The sequence below is a fragment of the Eutrigla gurnardus genome, assembly GCF_963514095.1.
Source record: "Eutrigla gurnardus genome assembly, chromosome: 17".
NCBI lineage: Eukaryota > Metazoa > Chordata > Actinopteri > Perciformes > Triglidae > Eutrigla > Eutrigla gurnardus.
In genome coordinates this window covers 9034611-9059343 of record NC_139928.1, presented here as the reverse complement: position 1 = coordinate 9059343, position 24733 = coordinate 9034611, and the positions used below count along the sequence as shown (strand labels likewise).

The 24733-nt window shown below is 41.9% G+C and overlaps 1 protein-coding gene across 20 annotated transcripts in view; it reads left to right on the top strand.

Annotated features, from left to right (window-relative positions):
* adgrb2 (adhesion G protein-coupled receptor B2) overlaps positions 1 to 24733 on the top strand; it is a 195125-nt gene that overhangs the window by 133034 nt on the left and 37358 nt on the right. For all 20 annotated transcript variants that reach the window (XR_014598645.1, XR_014598646.1, XM_084032104.1 and 17 more), the window contains 6 exons: positions 8331 to 8457; positions 18064 to 18167; positions 18499 to 18601; positions 19812 to 19962; positions 22029 to 22098; positions 23431 to 23497. Coding sequence is in view for 18 of the 20 variants with exons in the window: in XM_084032104.1 (XP_083888230.1) it covers positions 8331 to 8457; positions 18064 to 18167; positions 18499 to 18601; positions 19812 to 19962; positions 22029 to 22098; positions 23431 to 23497 (622 nt within the window). In the remaining 2 variants the exon portion in view is untranslated. The remainder of the gene's footprint in view (positions 1 to 8330; positions 8458 to 18063; positions 18168 to 18498; positions 18602 to 19811; positions 19963 to 22028; positions 22099 to 23430; positions 23498 to 24733) is intronic.

The following is a 24733-nucleotide window of genomic DNA, read 5'->3' as shown; positions in this document are numbered from 1 at the left end:
TGTTTGTTGGCTTTCCTTTCAACCCACCTGAGATTGAAATGATTTTTATTAATTTACCACGTTACAAAATCTCCACCTGTGCATGTTTCCTCATCTCTCTGTTGCCACACACACACATGCACGCACGCTAACACCCTGAACAGCGTTGCCACCAAGAGGAGGAGGAGGAGGGGGGGTGGAGGGCCGATAGGGCTTGCTCCACTTTTCCATCTGACAGAGCAGAAGGGATCAAGACTGTGTCAAACAGAGTCAGCGCGGCAAGAGGGAGTCAGCCAGTAGGGCTTATGTGGGCTCTGCCTCCATTGGGCGATACAGGCTACGTGGACGGGCTCTCAGCTCATTTCCCCAGCTATCACTATAGTCCTTCGAGAGCGTGGTAGTTGTTTCTCAGCACGGAGTGCCCGGGTTCTTGCTGAGGACAGTTGGCTCGAGGATACTTTGTAGCTTTAAAGTAGCTTTGCCATGTTGAGATTGGTTCTATAGTCTTACAAAGAAATCAGAACTTCAGCTATGATTTATTTCTGCTCCTGGACTTCATGGATAAGTGGTTGTTTATTCTCAAGAAAAGTTCTCCTCTTTAGCTAGGGCGATGAGGTTACGTAAATCAGGTTGGGAATGTTTTTACTTCACGCATTGTTTTTATTGATTGCGTCATCATGTGACCAGTAGGAGTGGAATGGTGCATTGTATCTCACCGTCCATCCAGGGAAAGCCTTTAGACCGGATGCTGTATCCCTAGAGTGAAGATGGTAGGCATTTGTAGTGATTAATATTTTAAGTTTAGATTAGAAGTAGAGGAAAGGTCGACGTGCTCCCTGCTGACAGTTGGAATACATTGCCTCATTACCACTGGATCTTAGCAGTCTGAGAACCACTGGGTGAGTAACATCTTCAGGTCATTTTGTTCCTCTTATGTAAAGATCTCCTGACGGATTTTGCTCTACAAATACACTCTTACAAGATCGTATATGTAACCTATAGTCCAGTGCTGTATTTAACTTAAGCTTATTTCGTTGACTTGCTCATCGTTTCTCTCGTGCAGCTAGAAGTAGGCTAAAAGGGCACTGTGTTAGGTTATTGTGAGTTTCAGTTTTCTCATTGGCCTAAAGGGTCACCTTCCAGAATTTCAGAGAAACTCACCACATGTTCTATCACATGTAAGATTTTGAAAACATTGATTGCAAAGTCAACAAAAAAAAAATACAAAATACAAAAAAATATATATACACATACATATATTTTTAAAATCAGGATGTAACCATGTCCATGCAGCATGTCCATGTTAACACAGAATGCAGGCTGTCAGGCCGGCCATGGCTGTGGACGAAAAACCTGTAACTCCGAGTTTCCTGTTTGCTCACTAGCTTGTACACCAGGAAGAAAGATAATCCTGGGAAAGAAGCTTATAAATTAGCCCATGGCCATGCCAGAGAGCAGATTGGGGCAGTGGAGGTCAATGACAAAGCATCCTCTTTGCATGAGAATCAGGGGGAAGTGTGCAGGGGCGGTTTTGTGCAACAACCTCACATGACATGAGCCTCTAAAAAGAAAATCAGGATTAAGCAATCACATTATATCTTTCTCTATTCAAGATCTATTGCATTTCCATTCATACGCAAGGGAACTTGAAATCATTGACTGTCTACTGGAGAATTAACGGTGTTGTAACTTACTTGTATATCCAATATAAATATTTCACACATCTCTGGCCTTGTAATGGCTCCTGTCTTAAGTCTGTGGTTTCATAGTGATACAGCCACAATAGAGAGGCCTGCATTTTGATGAGAGATGTCTGACTCACCCCTGAATCATTCCATAACACATGGGACGCGCATCAATAAATATTTCATTTTTGAGTTACCGCAACAGATAACATTTAAAAGCGTAGGCTGTACGGTTTTGCACATAAACATCACAGCAAGCTTGAGATAATCTCGCAGCATGTTCTTGTGCTTATAAGACCCAACTTTACATCAGTCAGAGGAAGAGAGGAAAGCTTAGTTCCTACAGAGTTAATATCTAGGTCAAATATATTTATGCATACACACACACACACAAACACACACAAGCTGAAATGCAAATATGGGCCTATATTATGGCTTATACTGTGTAATGTGCGCTGGTCAGTCCTACATTATAGGCGGTATGAAGGGTTGAGTAAGTACAGATGATTTGTGTGATTTGAAGATTTGCTTCAGCGCTTTCTAGCTGTATTGAGAGTAAAATGCCAATGTGCACCGCCTCTGGTGAATGTGCTTTCTGGCTCCCTGGCGGTTGGGGATGTAATGTCTACCGGAATAGATCCCATCAACCGGAATAGATGTTTTTTTTTCCCACTCTTCCTCACATTTCTTTCTGTGGCTTTAATCAGATAACTGAAATCCTGGCATGTATTCTCAAAGGCACAGAACTCAAAAAAGACAAGCATCAGGGCAATCAAGATATGTAAAAATGAGTCAGATCAGCTACCACTGTTGATTAAATTTTTTTAATCTGAAAAAGAAAAGGTCTGGCACAACCGGATACATCCAGGCAACACACATCTAATAATAACACAGATGGGTTGACGTAGTTACTTGAAAGCCTAGTGTATCTCATACAGATGCTAAAGGCTGAAATATTGAGTAGAGAGGAAACCTGTTTTTGGACGCCTTGGGAATAACAACGGACTGTTTCAGTATGTGTTGAAAATACATGTTTCTCTTGGTGGACTGACTTTTAGCTGTAAACTGTTCATTCCACATCTTTGTTCAACAATTTGGAACCCCTGGAAACTATGGAGAAACATGACAATGTACAGCTGGGTCACCAGTACAGATACAGTCAGGCATCACTATCTTGTGGAAATAACTCAAAAAACTTTAAAGATATATTGGGAGAGAATGAGAAAGTACACCTGGTGACTAATATGTAAACCTTTTGAGGGTTTTAACTTATTTTTAGCTGATTACACCTCTGCTCTGGTTGAAGAAGTGCTGTTAATCCAGCAGACAGGTTGACGCTTTACTTCTTTCATGACTTCCCAGAAAGCCATGACCGTGTGACAGTGAGCCAGCATGCTCGATAGGAGCCTGGAACTGAAGCAGTTAAATGGAATTCAGCCATCATTAATTCAATTATTTACACTAGTGCTTGTATTGTGACATGACGAAATGCCTGATATGAAAATGGCGGAGGCCATGAGCATGTAGGGCCTGCTCACAAACATGCACTAAAAGAACAAACAACTATATCAACAAAGCAAAAAGGTGCTCAGATAACAACACACACAGAGGGAGAGCAACTTCCTTCTCTGCTCATGTAAACAGTACTCCTCTTTTTGTTTACATAGTAAATCATTAGTGCTGCCATATGAGTCATGCACGTACCTGACCGAACACACACATCGCCACTGTATTGTCGCCGCTGATGCTGACGTACAGTGACGAGTTTTAACCCACTCAAACTGTGTCCACTTGATGCCACTCAACGTCGTGATCCTTAAAACCCCTCTCGACTACAACAAGCCCTCTCCTTCTCATCTGTCCTTCTGTCTATGACTCATTAACTATCTGCTTTCAATGTGTGTCAGCAACTCTCACTCTGTTTTACATTGACTAGACAAATTATTTGTTTTTTTTATCAAAAACCAAAAATCATGTTAAAACATCAGCCTTTGGTAATTTACTAAATATCATCCTCTGAATATTAAACCTGTTCCCACTATCTTGTAAAGACTGCATAGCAATTTGACTTGTGACAGTGTAATGAGGATAAGTTGTGTGTTTTACATTCTATTGATTTCCATCCGCGTGTTAAATTATTTTGTTATCCCTCAGTGCTTTCTGCATCTTGTCGTTGCTTCATCCTTCCTGTGTAATGGCTCCGTTTGTCTGCTGACCACTGACACAAATGCACATTTGTCCAGAAATGAGCAATGTGAAACAGAGTAATTGACACAGGGCAAAGGATTTTACAACCAAACTATACGCATTTTGGCTACGGTCATCTCCTAAATCAGTTTTGACAGAGTTTGCCAGCAGCTGAAATTAGCTGATAATGTTAATCCTTATTACATCAATGACAGCTATGTAGAACAACATTTTGCCATGTAAAACTGTTTAAAATGCCTCACATTAACAAGCTATTGAATGTTGCCTACATGCAGCATTAGCTCCTGTATCATGAGGCTTAATGTCTGTATTCCCTGTCCCTTTACCTTGTAGACATATTTGCCTCCGAGGATAAAAGGTTGGATTAGAGACATTGGCAACACCTCACTCTTCTATCTACCAAGCAGATGGAGAGGAGCTTTTTCAGTGAATTTACCTCCATACAGCTCAAATATGTGGATCCAGTTACGAATTCAAAGCATGCTTAACCTTCTTTTTTTCTTAACAGGATGCAATTGGCTTTCATAGCATTGCCCTTTCAGTCAAGGGTCGGTGCCAATTTATTCTCAGTAGACATAAAAGGTCAGTTTATGCAGTTGTTCGGGACGTTTTTCCTATTTTTCTTAACAGCTGCAACAACTTATAAGCAGTTAAGAAACAAATTGGAGAACAGTGTTATATGTAACTGCTGTAACCGACACATATTAGCAAACTGTTTAGGTTTTAGCACTGAGGAACAGCATGCTAACAGTGTGGCTGTAAGGATGGATGCCACTTTTGCTGAGACTGAACTCCACATTCATATTGCGCCACTGGTGGGTCAAATGCTTTGCTTTCTGACCAAAAAACCTGATGAAACGGGCATTCCCTTCAAGCCTAGCTGAGCTTTGTGTGTGTTGCTAATGTCTCATTTCAACATGCTAACAACTAAGCTGATGTACATGGTAAACATTACATCTGCTCAACATCAGCAGGCCATTGTGAGAATGTTAGCATGCCTACATTAGCATTTAGCCCAGAGTGCTGCTGTGGGTAACCTCGGAGTGTCGTGTCATTGTAATCCCCATGTGTGCACTGAGGGATAATGTACCTGTCACAACGAAGCCAACTCTAACACCCATTGAATAAAATGTTATTTGTCAAAGTCAAGACCAAGCAACAGATGTATAGATTATCGCAGTGTAAGCACACCGGGTGACTTAATGTATATTTACCCATCTCAGCATTTGTTTGGATGATGCCAGGTTGATATCTTCGCCGTATACATTTGTGATCCATAGCCTGTGCACCTGTTTGTACATCTGGTACCTGTTCTCTATGATAAGAGCAGCAGCTCTATGCTCACTTTAGTGCTATGACAAAAGTAAAACAAAAGCCATGTCCTTTTAATCTTTCCTCGCCAGCTAAGCCCATTTGATCATTTAATACTTCCATGAGCCCAGCGGGGGCCACAGCAGTAGTGTCTATCTTTAGCTCTAGTGGACATGCAATAACAAAGATCAGGGTTTGCGCCAACTTCGCTGGGTGAAATAAAAAACTACATGAAAGTCAAAGCTGGCTTTTTGCTCAAAGACATCAATACCAACAATCAAATCTGTGTACGTTGAAATGCAGCAGCCAAAGCCATGAGGTCACAGATAATGTGTATTCCCGCATGTGTGTTGGTGTTTTATATTCTGCGACCCCCCGTTGAGAGCTGTCAGACAGTTTCTCATTATCCCAACTTCCTCTTTGCAGCCAGACTGACATAGAATATTTGAGATGTGTGTGACCTTGTTGCGTGTAGTTGTAGGCCGCTACAGCTGTAGCCCCCTTTTTTTGTAGTAAATAAATGGCACACAAGCTTTTTCAGGTGCATCTACGATACTATATCAACTAACGTGCATTAATCAAAATGCACCATTTGCCCATGTATCACATGATCATTAATGCATGACATGCATGCGTACTCTGACTACACATGATGTGCAGTCAGTGTGCATATGGCTACGATTTCCTGGTGTTTACTTGACAACGTTTGGTTGTTCACACACAACACATGTGTTTTCTATTCATGGATTCAAGTAACGCCGGATGAATCATTTTAAGCTCAGGGGATTCCACATGGACCTATTTATTCTTTTTTTTAAATAATGTAAATGTAACCCAAAAATACATCCCAAAATGTTCCCACTTTGTACGATTTCCTCATGAAAGATACCAAGTGCACATATTTTCTTATTCACTCCCCGAGACACAAAGAGAAACGTACAAAGCCGCACACCATGTTACAACCTGTCAAGCTGTCTCTCGGCTTCACTGTTGTGACTCGCGTTCCGATCTTCAGTCTTTGAAGTGTCACTGTGCGGATGATGCTCATCAGGGAATTGTACTCACATCTCATTAGTGACATTATGAATGGAGTGTAGCGAGTGTGTGTATTCCTTCATTATCAGATATACCTTTTGTAAGTTAATGTTAATGCATTCTTGTCGTTTAGTTTCACATTGACCGTGTTTGAGTGGCGCGTCACAGCAGAAGTGTATTTAATCTCTAGTTATATATTGTACAGCGTTGTTGTTAACGCGTTGTCCTTGGCTGGTAGCTCATGTACGTTTTAAATGTCATCTGCATTTCCAGCAGAAGAAATCATAACATAACTGTTTTTTTTTCCTTTTTTGAATCAAGATGTACTTTTAATTTATACTTGATTTTCGATAAAGAGATGGCAATTAATATAAATATAAGACTTCTGGTTTGGCATCCAACCTTTTAAAATGAAATGACAGCAATAGTTGCAAAAGTTAGAAATGCATTACTGCTTATTTGTTTGCATTTCATTCTTACATCTTGGTGAAATTGTGGAAGGAAATGTGTGCCCAGCATGCACCATTGAGTAGTAGCTGCTGGAAAGCACAAGAAAATATAATCAGAAAAGATAAACACAGTTTGCAAAGAAACAATGTGTAAAGTGTGTGGTTTTGGTCAGAAAATGATAGTTTTACTGACTGAGTCTCCCCAATTGTTAAACATTCAGTAGTATTTATCTCAGGGGGGAATTAAGCGCTGAAGCAATTTTTTATTCTTCTTAGGTTTTACAAAGAAGAGTGATATCTCTCTTTTTTGCTAAACTATCTGTCTGTTTTTGCTCCAAAGGCATGATACCATATAAAATGTGCAGTCAGATACAATAAATACAAAAAGCAACAAGCCCGCTTATCATTTCTCATAAAGTGAAACTATCACCAAAGCCTTCCCTCGAGATGAAAACGGTGCTCAGATATACAATATTGCCAGTCAAAGCCCATACATTACAGTGTATTGAGGATTGTAAATATTATGCAAATCATTGTATGGTGAAATCCATATTTAGGCAAGACTTTATTACATTTCTTCTCCATCCACTGTGAAGGGTGCTCATCGCTATTAGCTGCCTGTAATGGAATTAGAAAGAACAGTGTACACAGTGCTGTCTGCAATAGGATTACATTTCATCTCTACTGCTATATAAATCTGTATATGGGAAACAACAAAAACATCTTTTTCTCTGCTTTTCTTTCAAAATGTCCCTTTCAAATGGTTTCCTGATTCCATTTTCAAGATTATATAGTTTATTTAATTTTTTTTTAGAAAGAAATGAAGAAATATCTCAAATAGAAAATAGTGGGGTCATGCAGGAACTCATTATTCATTGTGAAATGTTGATTGCTGTTTACCCATCTGTCATGGAGTTGGCTGTCTTGACCCCATCAGTACACCTCTGTACTCTGATGTTTTCATCCTCAATGTTTCCATCTGTCTTCCATATAAGTATATCCAGGCTTAAGGTTAATGTAGAGTGGGAGCAGCAAGGGTAATTAGTTTGGGTGGAATTTCATTGATCAACTGCCACACTCAACCTTCCATTTAGGGCATTTAGAGGGAAGTAGGGGGGGATTCTGGGCACTCTCATGCCCAGTTAAGTGTCAAAGCAATTGACCATTTAGTGCCGAATAATCGCCTTCCACCAGTTAAGCTGCACTGGCCTTTGTTTACAGTTAGCTGATGCAATGCTTTTCATTTGTCCTTAAGGCCTCAAGTCTCTTAGAGTGTTCTTCCAAGAAACGGGAGGTGGGATAGAAAGAAGAAAAGAAAGAACAAAGATGAGAAAGAAAGTGTTTAAGGTGCTAAACACGAAGAGAACACAAGAACAAGTGGGGTGACCTTGGCTTCTAATACCAGTGGGGTAAAAGAGCCTGTCGGTGTGCGTGAGCGGTGATGACTGCATATTAAACCTATAGAGCAAACTGGTGAACTCCGTGAACTACCCCCTGAAACTTTCTGTCCCTCTTTCACCCCTGAGACGGAACTTCCTATGGATGCGTTTGGCCATGTGACAGTTCTGTGTGTGTGTACTCGTCTCACAGTCACTGTTTGTGTCCCCTGTGCCACCCCCTCCCCACCCACCTCCATCCCCGCCCCCCTTCTCCCCACCTCCAGGGAAGCTGGCGCAGAAAACTGGGGCACAGAAGGCTGCCAAACGCTCGCGTCAACCACTGTCCACACCAAATGCCTGTGCAGCAGGATATCCAGCTACGCCGTGCTAGCGCAGCAAGCTAAAGACCCGGTGAGTCACCTATGCATATCCTTGTGTACTCTGTTGGACTCTGGGGCTAAGAAGGCAATGAGCCTGCTACCAGGGGCCAGGTCAGTGAGATGATGAGATGGATTTACTCTCAAATATAACATGCTGCTGAGGCTCATTTAGTTTATTTGTATAGTTGTCTTATTTTATTACAAGCATCTTTCCTTGCACCACTGGCAGGAAGACAATGGGCGCAATTAACAGAACCGTCAATGTTTAATTTACAGTGTTAAAAGCTGTTTTGATCAGTGTGTCTTTGCTTGTCTGATGATCGGCGATCATTCTTTACAACTTTTATTCAGCTAAAACTTAGTAAGGTCAGGTTGTTGTGAGAGAGAGACAGAGAGAGAGAGAGAGAGAGAGAGAGAGAGAGAGAGAGAGAGATTTGAGTTTGTCTGTGTGATTGTGCGTGCAACGCATACAGTAAACCTGCACTTCTATATATAGTTAGTGTGGCTTGCAGTGCGTGTTTGACATGATTAAAGAAAGCTTTTTAGCAGTTATGGGTAATGCCTTTCCTGATACATTGACCCATCCTTCTGTGTTTACGTTAATGGACATCCACAAACCAGCTCTAAGTTCACTTTCCTCACAGCCACCCCCTTTATCCAACAGACCCTAATTCGTTAATGTATAACTGTACGCACCGAACCCAATTCATTATTTATCCCCACTTCCTCCCTTATTTTCCTTTCTTGACATAATTGCCATTGATGTGTTTTCTGGTCAGTTTTAATTCCGTTGTTTTTCTCAATTCCTGTGCTCACAAAATGTTCCCTTTGTCTCTATTCTTGCTTGCACTTGATGTCCATAAGGATAGTGCTTACATAAAATAGCTAGCAGTCAAAGAGTGCAGACCTTCACTTAGGCCATCTAGCGATACAAAAGTGAGAAATAATTTGTTGGCCCCATGGTTTGGAACTCCAAAATTGAATGGGTTCTTCCTTGGCCTACACTCTTTTCATTAAGTAGTTTTTCAGTAATCTTGCTGCAAACGAACAAACTCAACCCAAAACCCGACCTCCCTGCTGACGGTAATAAGGGATGCAATGGACTTAAGTTAAATTTGTCATCACATTACACGCTTGGATCTATGGGAGCTTTTGTTGTTGTTGTTGTGCTCTTCTGATCAACTGGTTAGGTTGGAAAATGGAGCCAGTAAAGCAGATCCACGGGGAAGTGATTGTGAGGAATGGAGGATTTGGGGACGGAAATGTTCAACCAAACAGAAACAGCAGTCTGGTCTCAGCTGGCAGGGAGAACTCAGAGAGGAATAGAAACAGACAGAGACAGACTAATTTATAATGCATTAACAACTAGTGTCCTTAATACACAGAGCTGTGGGATTATGTGGACATGTATCCCTCTCCAACCCTTTCAGTGTAACACATTGCCTCCTTATAGCATTCACTGGTGCTGCTCTTTAACCTGTTTGGCGTCAGATTAGCGCGGAGAATGTATTTGCCCGTGCATCCACTGCATCAAACATGAAATTGGGTCTTATGGTTCAAACACATTACAAACGCAGATGGACTGGAGTTTTGAAACACAAGTGTCAGGTATTGCTAGACATTCATGTTATGGGTTTTAATGATTTCAGCTTTGTTTTTGAGAAACTGTTTTTCCCTTAGTTACCAATACCCATGAACTTTGCTATGGTGATGAAGCCAATCATCCCTGTACCAAATTTAAAACTTCTTCCTTGCAGTTGGCAACAAAACACGGTGCCATAAGTGCCAAATTTCTCCAGAAAGAGTGAGTTAATTTAAGCTGCAGATGGTGTTTTGCTCAACATGACAACCTTTAGCTCCTGCTCACTCTTAAATTGCACATGACTGGAATTTAAGTTTCAAAATTGGGTGTTTTGCACCAAAATGGGCTTCATGAGTCACAGTTAACTTCACCTGAGATGTTTTAGTGTATTGGCTAATACTGTACAGCCTTATCAAGAACCAGACACTTTTTTAACTAAATTGTTTCTCAGTCCGATTGAGTTTCATGCCCTTCCAAGTCATGACTGTGCCCCAACTGTGAGTGCTTGAACATTGTCCAGAAAATAATTTAAATATAATGTGACATTCACTTCCAAAACCAAGAGCAGCAGAAGGGGCTGGATTTTCTCCGTGTGCTTATTTTATTTCCGCATGCTGTCCCTTTAAGTTAATTTTGATGGATCAAATACTAGAGTGGTCAGTGTGCAAAACAATTGCATCTTCATCATCACGCAGTAAGGACAAATTATTGGCTTACGGTTTCAAAAATTTAAAGAGGCCACACTTTAGGGAGTAGTCTAAGTGACAGATGCCTTGAACTTTTGCTTGGATGGATCAAGTAATTCAATCTGTCCAAACAGAAACATATGCTGAACCTTGTTTGTTTCAACAGCAATACAGCTGGGAGGGTGTCACTGATTGAGCATTTACATGAGAATATGTATATGCTGAGTATAGTTTAATACAATAATCCTCCAATATTCGGTTGTAGGGGTCGCTAGCATATTGTAGAAGTTGTTATTGTATTCCCTTCTCCTCTTCCCTTGGACTTTCCCCCTCCGTTCTTTCTTTATTAAGTGTAAAGAGGGTCGAAATAAGGTCACGCCCTTCAGGTGAGTGACTCCAGTAATTCATTATTCTGTCCCTCAAAGCTTCAATTACTTCATAGGAGTATGGAACCTATTACAGAACTCGGGGGAAAGATTAATTCACATCATACGGAAGAACGTGGCTCATTACAGCCGCTCTCTCTGGTTCCTGTGACTCCTCTTCCGACGGAGCAATATTGACTTGTGCTTTTTCCACAGCAGGCAGGCAGGTCGGGCCATGTTTCGTTAAAGAGGGCTTGGAGGGGGGGGGGGGAAACATTGACTTTTTGTGATTTCTGTGAAGAGCATGTTAGTCGTTAGTGACTCATCGTTCAGCCCCCTTGTTCCACCATTAGACCCGGTGCTGAGGACCTGAAGGTATCGGTCAGCGTGTTTGTGTCCGTGGCTCTCATTCAGGGAACTGATGCAACCAGTGCTGAGTGCTATTCGTTGCTTTAGGGTCCTCCACAGTTGTCCCTTTATTCCAGGGCAGATTGGATTCTAGAAGGAGGGAGGGACCCAGTCACATCCAGACATGTAAACAGACAACTAGGTATGGATGTTTGCACTTTTATACATCCCCCTCACAGGAGCGTGAGGGGGGTGCGTGTACGCACAAAAATGCTCACGTAGACACTGAAGCACACACTCTTGTGCTGTGTCCGGGGTGTGTGGCTGTTGGAGCAGAGTATCAGCAGCCCAGCTCTGACAGCTTATCCTGGGCCACGGCGCTAGGGACAAGGGGGGTTGAGGATTAACCTCCATGTTTAATAGAAAAGGGGGGTAGGGAAGGAGGGAGTGGGGGGGAGAGAACGAGATGGAGGGATTTAGAAGCAGTGCTGCCATTACAGGCAGTTTACAGTGGAGCGAGGGATAGCCAGCTAATCCTGTTTACTTTCTATAGCCTCTGAGATTTCCGTGTGTGCTGTGTGTGTGCTGTGTGTGTGTACTGTATGTGTGTATTCAGCTGTGTGTCTATAAAGGGACCTTCACTATCAGACACAAGACAGAGGTTGTTGCTTTAGAGAACGGGGGAGACAGAGGGGAAAAAGAGTTGATTGAGTGAGGTCACAAAGTCATACAATAACCCAAGCTACTAAATTCCCAATATGACTGCCTTGTGAAGAAAAACCCAACAGTTGTGTCTGGACTAATTTCCTCCATGGCACTCATAGGCATTGTGGGATTTGGAGTAGAAAGATGAGTTGGCTTTGTAAAAGTCAGTGTAACTTTTAGTGCCGAGTGAGTTATACCACTTCCGTTCAGGTTTGCCAGTGCGTAAGGCTGCTGTCCTAGTTGTGTTGTCATTGAAATTGATCACAGTTTTCACATGCCCACTCAAACTTGTTTTCATAGCTACAGTGTGATTCATGGCTTGTGCTTGCCTAAGCAGGTAACCAGAAATGCGAGGGAGAAGGTCAGTAATTCAAACAGCACCTGAGACCTTGATCCAGTCAGTATGGATGAGTACACACACACACACACACACACACACACACACACACACACACACACTGGCAAGGAGATGGGGTTTCTTTTGCATTTCCATAACTCATTTATATGGCAATTACAGCATCAAAGCAAGAACAATATGTGAAGTGATCTCTGGTTCTGCTGTAACGGATTTCTCTCTGCTTCCTTTACCCGCTAGGCTAACTCATTTTGGCTCAATAATTCTCAAGGAATGATGCGGTCTCCTCAAGTCAGTTTCCTCCATGGTCATTAGCGCTCGCCGCCACTGAATCCGAATAAAAAATATACTGTTGAGTCTATTATTTAGAATTAATGGCCAACGTGCGTGAATTGACTGTGGAAGGACGATAGGGATGATTGAAGCCGTACAGGATGGCAGCTTACATTTTAATTTACTGTAACTTTACTCAAGACAGTGGTTAGAAGGAAAACAATGCCGTCCCTAGATGGAGCACGGCTTAGTATACAAGTACCTTGCACATGTCAACTGTAATTTAAAGGCGAGGGTTGGTAAAATTAATGAGAAACCCTGCCTGGAATTACATTAGAATCTTTGGATCCCTCGACACATTAATTGAAGGTTATTTAGTGAAAAAGGAGGCGATGAAAGAGGGTACAGGTGAAACGATTAAGTGGCTGAAGATGTATAATCGCTAAGTGTAGGTGTGACAGATTTACTTGGTAATTAGGTATTTTAAAACTGAGCAGAAAATGTTTTTGACACAGTTCAAGAATTGTTATTTCTAATTATAAGCAGGAGGTCTAGAACAGTGGGCATATATTTTGATGCTGATTTTGTTTTATATTTTCTTATGTGAAATCCAACTTTTGCTAACCTTGTGATTAAAAGTTGATTTGATTTGTACGAACCAACAAGTCCTTTTATGGTGTTTGGACCAATGGGGAAAAGTGTAACTCGGCTGGCTTTAATTTAGAACTTAACGTTTCATAAGGTTTTCGTTTTCTATCCGATGCTCTACGTTTTGATTCAATAAGCAAAGCAAAACTCAAGCAGCATTTCAAAAAATACCTGAGGAAAAGGAAAGCACTTGATATGATGACTTTACATTTTAAGGCATAATGTCAGCTTTCCAGGTTGTCACACACCGACAACTTATGGCTTGTGTTGAGGCCACTGGAGCCAGAGCCTGTCAAGTTAAACCCTCACGGTTATGCTGAATTGATTCAGCATACCGCATGCAGTATTTACCTTGTGCCATGACAGCAGAACAGGCAACTGGAGAGCAGGAACACTGAACCAGAATGATGTGGAGTTTAACATCTCCACCGTGGTGTAGTCTGTATGTGTGTACAAGTGTGTTTGTATGGCAGGGCAGGGAGCACATCACTGAATTTTGAAAATGCCATCATTTCAAGAATTATTCAGCATAGCATTAGCATTTTCACAGCCTACATGGAACTGTGAGAGACACTGCAAACATTACCATACTACAAGGATGATGACACATGTACGCACTAAATGCAAACAGCTGTAGTACAGAGACTGGGACTGGCCTCATTCAGGAACTGCAATACTGTTTGTGTGTTACATTGCCTGAAACATCCTACAGTGTTTACTTTTCCCTGATAAGGACCTCTTGTGGCCTTGCCTTAACCATCATTCTGAGTTGTTTCTGCTCCAGTGATGACTATAGGCACACTATTCAGTCTTCCTTTTGTCTTGCTCTTCACCAACTCCTTAGTGAAATATCTGGCTCTTTAGCTGCTCCACAAGCTACGTGTTAACCTCGTCTGTCGTGTGTTTAGTGCTGATGAAGTAGCATACAAGGGGTTAGTTAGTTAGAGAGTTACATCCAAAACAATGAGCTCGAATGTTTCATAGAGCTGATGGGAAAACCAACGTCAGGAGATAATTAGCTGTAGTGTAGACAGTCCTTTGGTTGACGACCAAGTATCTGCAAAACAAATGGCATTCCCATCAGCCTCAGCCTAATTGGTGTTAAATGCTAATTAGCAATGTATGGCATGCTAACATGCTACATTAAGATGCTGAACATGGTGAACATTATACCTGATTAATATCAGTCTGTTGTCAAAGTGTGGATGTTCTAGACGATGGCACTGGCCTTCAGGGCCATCAATGGAACGGCACCCATCTACCTCCAAACACTGGTCAAAACACACGCCCCGACGCGAGCACTTCGCTCCTCTACTTCAGCTGGCCTGCTGGTACCACCATCGCTGAAATCAAACAAACACCGCTCAGCAAGGTCCAGACTCTTCTCTGTTCTGGCGCCTCAGTGGAGGAACGAACTCCTGACCAATGTCAGGACAGCAGAGTCACTTGCCACCTCAGATGTTGAACCCTGACCACAATCCATCCTCTAAACTTCATAAAGAAGTCTTGACCATCCAAACCTTTAGATGAATCGGTTCTATAATCAGTCACTTCCATAATCGTCATGTGAGCTATTTTCTGAGGATATGACAAGCACCCTCTTTTTTGCCTTTTTGGAGATACAGCTACAGACACACTACAAATACACTATGCCACATGAGTAGATTCATGATGAGTATGACAAGTCCTTCCATACTCCTTGTAAGCATTTGCGGAAATACTTTGAAACAAATGTTCTGTAATCTCAGCACCGCAGACATGCATGATCTCCTTTCATGAGAGAAGGCAATGGTTAAGTTAATGGAAAATAAGTAGTGAGGGGAATTGGAGAGACCCACTGCTGAGGAGTGAGTAAGAGGTAACGGTAGGGGGAAGAAGGGGCGACACGGAGAGGGAGGGAGGTAGCAGGTTAGGTAGGAGTGGAGGGGAGAGGATTGTCAGTGAGAGGAGATAAGTAGGTTAAACTTCCTGAGCTGAAAATAGCTATCTTCTCCATCACATGGTAGCCAAGCTGCCCAGGGGAGCCTGGCCATATACAGCAGAACCTCAGCACACTCTTTCTAATCTCTCTTTGTGCTTTTCTCTCCTCTCTCTCTCTCACACACACACACACCCTCCAACTGCAAAATAAAAATCACTATACCCATTTAGCATTTAGGGCATCTGTGTGACACTCTACCCTCTGGCCCAATGTGTTGTATCCGTTAGTCTATTTGTGTGGAGATTTACTTTGATTTTTATCACTTCCTCTCTGGTACCGTCTGTAATGATATGAGCATATCATGTTTGCTTGCTTGATTACTATGGCTTGTGTTGATCAGCACATCGATTGACTAGTAATGCCTAGCCAGACGCGGAGCATGCGCAAGACGATTGTTGAGCAGATTCATGTCAGAAAAGCCCGCGAGTAAACATAGCTGCTGTGCCTCTCCTGTAACTACCTTCAGATCCTACCAGTAAAGAACGTCTACTCTTTCAATAACTTGTCTTCATTGAATGAACCCGAAAACACAAAGTAATACACCGTCCTTCCACATTCTGAAATAACACACATCACATCTCACACCTAACACTTAACTGTACCAACAAAGAAAACACTGAACACATTGATCCAATGAAGAGCTGAGGGGCAATGTGTGAATGTGCTTTGAGTAAACTGCAAGTAAGAATGTAATTAACTCCATGACTTGTCTGGTAGCTGCTAATTTAGGAGGAACTCAAAGAGACAGAGAAAGGCAAAGATATCCAATAGGAGTCCCTGTAATGCATTCACGTTGCATCCTCCATGTTTGATCCGTCAGGAGACCAAAGAACTCAAATGCCTCCATATTCTTTGACCTTCCTGTCTGCATGATATCAAAGGCACTAAGTAAGTGTCGTCTGCCACTCTCCTCCTGGGCCTTTCTTTTTTTCCTGAAACAGTTGCTTGTCATATCCCCTCTTTGTGGTTCTCTCCTTTCTTATGAGGCGGTTTTGATAATGTTTCACCTCCATTCTCCTTTTTTTTCATGCATGCCATATTGGTATTCCATCGTTCCTCTGGAGGAATTGACTTCCTTTGATGGGCCAGGGAAAACCATTAAGCAGTGCTTTGACTCTCTTGTTGTCTGTTCTCTATAAGTCTTCCTCCTACAACTCTTTACTTTCTCTTAGTTGTCCTCAACTCGTCCCACTCCATCTCTCTCTGAATATCTCTCCTACTCCTTCTTTTCATATTGCCTTCTTTATTCCTTTCTAAAGTCTGCTCTCGTGCTTTACTCCTCTGCCTTCGGCTCATCATGAATAGACACACAAACACATTCATGCAGCTTAAACACTGACTTTCAATTACTTGGCACATCTGCTTGTACGTGCCTTTGTGTGTGAGTATGTACTTTTTTTTTGCTATGAAACACACCGTGTGTGTGTGTGTGTGTGTGTGTGTGTGTAGTGATCAATCTTTGGGATGAAAGGGAAGACTAGCCACCCTAGGAGGTAAATTGAAGTAAATTGTGTGATAGAGAATCTAAAAGCAGGCCAAACATTAAGCCCATTTGGGACACAACGGGGTGTATGCACTCCGTGCAGCTTCATTTGTCTGTTCCTCATCCTTTCAAAGGCACACTTAGGGAGAGAGACAAAGCCAAGGTCCGCTGTACATCATGACCTAAATCGCTTAATTATGCACTATGGTTTAGTGTGTCTTCCCTTGTTTGTGAGAAAGTGTACACTGGGTGGGCGCAGAGCAGGTTCCTACTGTACATTCTCTACCTGTCAGAGATAACATATTTTTGTCAGCCAACCCCATAAAATCAAGCGTAGCGTTAGTTCTGGCAGGCCACGACGTCAAGCTCTAAATCAGCAGCAACAGCATAGCTGTCAAAACCGAGGAGATCAGCTGACAGCTCAGCTGACTCCCCGTGCTCGCTTCCTATTGGGAAATTGCATTCAGCGCGCGCTATTTAAACCGCTCTAGCCTGACCTCCCTCGTTGCTTCCTCTGCCGGCGTTTTCAACCCACCTCCACCCCAGCTCCTCTCGTCATCTGTTATGTACCTTACCATTGTTCTTGTTGGTTGCTCTGCTCTGTCTGGGGTTTTTCTTTGCTGCTACGCTCCCTGCTTATGCCGTTCATGATGGCTCATGAAGGGCAGGAAGGTGCTCTTCAGGCTCAGAGCAGGGAGTCCCAGAACAGTACCATACCACCAAATGAAACTTGTGCAAATGAATAAAGATTATTTTTGACAAAGTGGTCCTGACTGAATTAGCATTGCACTGGCTCCCACAACAAAAACCCAATCACTGCAGAAAATAAGATATGTGGCAAACACAAGTTTGTAATAGTTACATGTTTTGCATTACAATATAATATAAACGTTACATGCATTATGTCATAGCTATGCCAAGCAGCATCTAATCTATGTAAAGTACTGTAATGTAGGGTCGCAAAGCCAGTGTGAAGACGCAATAGTCTTGTGTTCTCATGATAGTTGATCAGTTATCTCAAGGTATATGCTTTATTATATTTCAACAATAATGTTTTATATAAGGAAAAACCCTCTTGTCTGGTCTCAACTCAACTTGAATTAGCTAAACCCACCCATCATGCTGTAGCTGTATAATTTGATACATCTGTGAGATAGTATCTTGCAGTAATTATTAACTACATTTCCTGTCTCTGTCCCTCTCCTCCTCAGGACATGGGTCCTACCAGCATGCCCTCTGTGCCCCTCATGGTGGGCTGTGGGGTCTCCTGCACCGCCCTGCTCATCCTGCTGCTAATCTACGCTGCCTTTTGGAGGTACACATGTACCCGATGGTGTCATGTCTCTACACTCACACATCACTTGTGCAGACAGCGAACACTGTTCTGGCTCCTTCCAACACATACAAATTGCAGTTTGTGAGAGTCTTCGGCTGTGCCAAAACTCCAATGAGGCCTAATAAGGAACAAATGGTTCAACTACAGCAGGGGGTTGGTGACTAGTTATTGGTAGCGCACATGACAGATGGCAAAATCAAGCTAATGACTCTGTCCAGTGTCCAAACGGATACTGTTCAATCTGTCAATCTGTCATTAATACTCATCTCATATGCCTGTCCTCTCTCTCTCCCGTCCCTCTGCTCTGTAGGTACATACGTTCGGAGAGATCCATCATCTTGGTGAATTTCTGCCTCTCCATATTGGCCTCCAACTTATTGATTTTGGTGGGACAATCTCAAACGCTTAGCAAGGTAAGTCACTGTGTACAGAAAATTGTATTCCCACACCGTAAACCGTAGTCGATACATCACTGATTCCAGTAATGTTGCTCCTGACCAAGCCTTTTAGAATTCCTAGAAACCAAAGTGTCGACTAGGTTCATAAAGAGGGAGTTCTCAAAATGTCAGGCTGACTTGGCACACTGTACTCTGACTAAGCAAGACTGCACTGTGTAGTGGTCAATCATGACGAGGAAGGAAGCAGAGCCAGGGTGAACTCCAGTTCTTCTAAACAATGTGTGTTTCATCAGACTCCTCGTTATCTTGCAGAGGTTTATTTTCATCGGCTTAATAGTCTGAAGAGATATTCACAGGACCCTAAAATCTGTGGGATTTGATGATTAAAACAAGGGGATCGGTTGTAAATTGTATATCGTGGGATTTGCCAAAATGTGGATGTCATGTATTAAAAGCAGGGTTTTCTACCATTGTAAGTGGGTTTTTTTATAGCACTTAAGCCCAAAGGACAGAAAAAAACCTACTCTGCTATGTTTTGGTTTAATTTACGGGCACACTGCTTCTGTCCTCTGCTCTCTTTGTCAGTTTTTCACCGAGGGCTCACCTCAGCTCACACACACACACACACACACACACACACACACACACACACACACACACACGTAGAGACCTTGTGAGATGGCTAGCATAGCTCATAGTACACAATTTTTTGGAGCTTCCCAAAAAAAGCCCCAGATGAGGCAATTATGCGTTAGCTAGGGGCTCCTTTATCAAAACACAAGCCAGGCTCGCCAGTGCATCACCTCAGCAGGCTAAACATCTGACCTGTTGGGCAGCTCCAACCTATGAGAGTGAATGACACTCATGAGGCGAAACCTTTGCGGAGGGTGTCGCTTACAAATAAAGTCATCCAAACACATTTAATTTGACAAAAAGATGGATTTTTTTTTTTATGAACTGTATTGAATCACTTTGTTTTATTGCAAAAATTCAAATCATCTACTACATTATAAGACACTTTTTTCTGATGAAACATTGCGGTTAAACATAGAAGACAGACCTCATAGAAATTTTAACTAAAAACACAGATTAAAAAAAATTAAACGGATGAAGGGCCCTAGATTTACTTTCAAATCCCTTGACAAAAGGAACATTTTCATTTTTTGTAAAACGTCTTCAGTGTTTTTATCTCTCTCTGTCTCACTGACTTCCCTTTTCTCTTTAGGGTCTCTGTACTGTGACTGCTGCCTTCCTGCATTTCTTCTTCTTGGCGTCCTTCTGCTGGGTGCTGACGGAGGCGTGGCAGTCCTATCTGGCCGTCATTGGCAAAATGAGGTCACGACTCATTCGCAAGCGTTTCCTGTGCCTCGGCTGGGGTGAGCACTTGAGTCTTACTTTTTATGTTGACAAAATGAACACAGCATGACTCTCCATCCCTGTGCAATGCATGATCATTTTAATCATATTAAGTTTGTTTCCCAACAACCTTTATAAGCATCAGCATCTGCAGATCACCAACACATTGTAGGTTAATGGCTTCCCATGGTTTTTAGTTACTGCATTTTGAAAGAGACTGTTCAATATGATGGTGGAGTTGATTTGAACACGTCGGTGCTCATATAAGTCTCTACCGTTGCTGTGACTACAAAACTGTCTTTATGTGTCAGAGGATTTTCAGCATCAAATTGAAGGTGCTTGCATGAATTGGATGCTGATTGAACTGCTGTTGTGTATGTGAGAATTTGACAAATTATTATGCTGTAATGTTGAAAGTATTGGCTCAATTATTCTAAATAACCTTCATTCGGGCTCATTCATATCCCATTTTCTTCCTGCATACTACTATTTTGTTGCTCCAAGTACGCCATTTTTGGAAAGAAATTCATTACCGTTTCTAATATAATTGCATCCAATACGTACACACTTAAACAAGGTTGCATTATACATTCAGAGCAAAGATAATCTCGCTCCTTTCAGCCGTGCGTCTTCTTGTCCATTCACCCTCCATGTCTCTAAGGCTTACTGTCCCCGCTATTGTACTGCAGCCCGATGCAACAGGCAGCAGGGATGTCCGAGGATAATCAAAACATATGATAAGATCTGTCTAACAGTGGTGAGATATTTTGAGATAGCCCTAGAAATTACAACTGCAGCCTCCAACACCAACAACACACACACACACACACACACACACACACACACACACACACACACACCGTCTGTTCATTTCACTTGATATTGATCCCAGCAGTCCAATCTGCCAAGTCACTGATGCCCTTACCTGATACAGTGGAGGGAGAATGCAAAGACTGTTGTACAGTCTCAGATATAGAGATACCGTGTGTGTGTGTGTGTGTGTGTGTGCGTGCAGTTGAAGCCGTATAATTATCCGCTACACTTGCAAATGCATATGAAATGCATGAGACAGCCAGGCAGAGTGAAGGGGATCAAACGGCTTATCCTCCTCGCGTCCATTTTGCCATTTTCTCTCCAAATGATGTGATTGAAATCAGTTGCCATGGAAACAGGCGATTTGGGGTGCAACTGGAGCTGTGTTAGATTAGCAGTAGAATATGTATGCTTAATGTATAGGTGCGTTACTTACCATAATATACATATGTATTTTTATATCGTTAAACGCTAGATTGATGTTGTTGTTGTCTAATTGAAACTTTGCGCACGCTGGTTAGTGGACCGGCCTGGCTCCCCACCATCTTATTTGTTAATGTTAATGTGACTTTTTCTAATTGCTTTTCATTTGCAGCCATAATCACAGCTTTGTTAATTACTTGAATATTTCAGAGCCAAGCTCATTATGGGGCCCAGCATATTTCCCTCTCTTTCTGGCACTCGCTCTGTGACACTCCGTCTTACTCTCTTTTCCTCTCATTTACACACACGCGCATGCGGACACACCCAAACGGCTTGATCTAGCTAATTAACGCATGACTTATTGACCACTCCGAGCTATACCTCACATTTTTTATGGACTCTCTTTATGTCTGACATGCCCACATTCCTAGTGTTACTGATTCACAGGCGAGCCGCGTGCACAAGTCTCCTATAGCAGTGCTGATGTATACGAAAAATGTTAATTCAGAGCCTCCATCCCTGTGACGAACTGGGATCTAAGCCCAGTATCCTTGCCCGTAGCTAGGCCTGTGTGTCAGGGAGCACACGCAGCGAACAAGGGCTTACCTACATAGCACCAAGTCAGTTTCAATCACATATGCACACATTACACGCTATTGCATGGCTGCTTAGCATTTGAATGAGAAGAGCCATATTGAGTTGTGCGCACTGGAGAATCTTTTTTAGCCGACATGCTTCGTCGTCCCCATTAAGGCTTCCTTTTATCCTTTGTCTCACCCTTTTGATCTCTCTCTCTCTCTCTCTCTCTCTCTCTCTCTCTCTCTCTCTCTCTCCCCCTCTCTGTCCACAGGTCTTCCAGCCCTAGTAGTAGCTGTGTCAGTGGGTTTCACTAGAGCGAGAGGTTACGGCACAGCCAGCTAGTGAGTACCACTTCCTGACCCGACTTTTCCCCTCAAGGTCTCAAGATGAGCTTTATTTCAGTTGTTTGTGATTGTATACACGTTTTACTGAGACGGTTATTGAGTCGGTGGAGGCTCTGCAGCTGAACACATAATCTCAACATTTGTCACGTTATTGGAACAATCTGCGTTTCTCCATACATCTATGCTTCTAATTGCAATAATCGCTCATTCCTATTCTGTGTCAGAGGAAGACTGAAGCTTGTCCCAGCATTAATGCAGAATACATCTTAGTTGGTAATTTAGTGGGCTCACGGCAGTTTGTTAATGCCCTTTGTTAAGATTATATTTAAAAAAAAAGAAAGAATTAAAGCATTTAAGCCCCTAAAACTAGATTTAAAATGTGACGTATTTTTGCATAACTTATTCATGACTAAATAATAAACCGTCCAATTTAAAGGACAAAAACACCATTAACTTGCTTTTTCAGGACTGGTGGGATAAGACAACCCCACTTCTTTATTTGAATTACGTTGAATTATGATTATTTCACCTTTTTCCAACTGAGCCAATAAATTACTGGGGAAAATAATCATGTTAAATAACCTTAATTATTCTGGACCTCATCAATCAAGTTAGAAGCTGGCAAACTTTACATTCAAATGTAATTCATCTAAATTAAGAGACAGCCATGCGGCAAATGTAAAGCATGTTTTGGATGTTTTACTTACATTGAAGCAGGACATATAAAAAGTACAGTTATCAACAATTACTGTTGGGTTTACCATTAAACTAGTAATGCCCCAAAAAGCTCTGGTACCCAGTCAATGGTGGAATTGATTCAGTGAAAACACATCTTTAAAGATGTTTACAACTTGTTCCCTTGTCTTTTACTCAACATCTCATTAATACGAGGACTGTATATTAGCTTTTGGGTTGTGTTTGTTTTTCATCTTGCTTTTTATTGAGCTGCAATTAAGACAACAGAGGGGTTTCAGTATGCTCTGATGACATCACTGGAGGACATATTTAAACTCATTAAGTCTCAGCAGCTTTCATACCAAATGAAATTCCACAAGAGTATTTACAGTTCTGGGATATGTTTAGGTAATGCACATAATACATTCCTTTGGTACTGAGGGCAATATTTACAGAAAGAAGCACTTACCCAGCTGTAGAAATGACTACTTTATCCCTCGCTCAGAAATTCAAGATCCTTAATTGGTTGTGTACTTGTTGTGGTAAAGTGCTTTGCAGTGAAATGTGAGACCTGGATTTGATGAAATTATATTTGCAACACCAGTAGTGCTGTGATTTTGTGATTAAAATATTTCTGTTTGTCTTTTTCTTTAGTTGCTGGTTGTCCTTGGAGGGCGGCCTGCTGTACGCCTTCGTTGGGCCTGCTGCTGTCATTGTATTGGTGAGTCTGTCCAGCTTACTCTCTCTTCCCTCTTTCTTGTTGCATAATTCTACAAATATCATTATAGGCCTCCAAGCTAAGAGCTTTAAAGCAGCTGCTCTCTCCTTTCCCTCACCCATGAACATGTGAGCAAATAGTCTCACCCGGGGTGTCCACGACAAAATGATGAGATGGGCACTTTGATCCTTGAGTTTAAAAATGTCAGCCCAAAAACACCAAAACATATTCCACCCGACAACAGTTCCCTGGCAATGCAACACATGCTTGGACTGGGAGGCCAAAAGCCAGCAGCCAAATTCATTTCTCACTCTTATATGCGCAAGTCTGAGTCACATTTAAGACTAAATTCCTTTTTAAAGGAGGGTTTTTTTTTCTCAGACATGAATATGTGACTCACAGTGTGCACTACAATCATTATAATGTGTCCTTTGTTTGCTTTTGCCAAACAGACTTTTACAAAACAACAGCGCATCGCTTTATATTGTTCTGCAGTGAAATTGAATGCATTGATTCTCTCATTGGTGTTTTAATCATCAGCTGTTGTGTGCTGCTGTATGTGGCTCCCGAATGAATCCCTGGGTGGATATTTCCACCACTAAGCTTAATAAGTCTGGACGGGGTAGTAAACTTTAAACTTTGGTAATTGCCCTGCAGCTGCTGCTGTTGTTATTTTTCTTCTCATGCATTATGGTTTTCTTTCCTTGTTGCTTGAACACCCACAGTATATACTTGTCAGAAAGGAAGCATGAATCAGACGTCATATGTGATATTATTTTCTTCTTTTTTGAAGTAAATTCCTGGCAACTATTAGGTGCTAATATTCCCGATCATGATAATGATGTGGCTTCCCATACGACTATTATTTAAACATGACATAATGAGAAAATACAGCAAACCACCACCCACACATTCACACTCACGATTATGTAAGACACACAAGGCTGATGGTTTATTTATAAAGTAAAACTAACAAGGTCACAGTTTTGTAAAATCAAAGGTTCCTCATCATATGCTGTGTCAGTGACTGGTGTTCCTCTGAACGTTTGCAACTTTCCACCATTTCTCCCTCCACAATGTCGATGTACTGCACACCCCAGCTGCTATGTACTGTAATGGTCCCCGGCCTCCCAGTGTTGTTGCAGGGGCCCCACTCTAACAAACATCTGTAATGAGAGCAGAGCGGCGGGCAGAGAAACGCAGACCTTCCCACAGGACACTTCTCTAATTAATGAACCT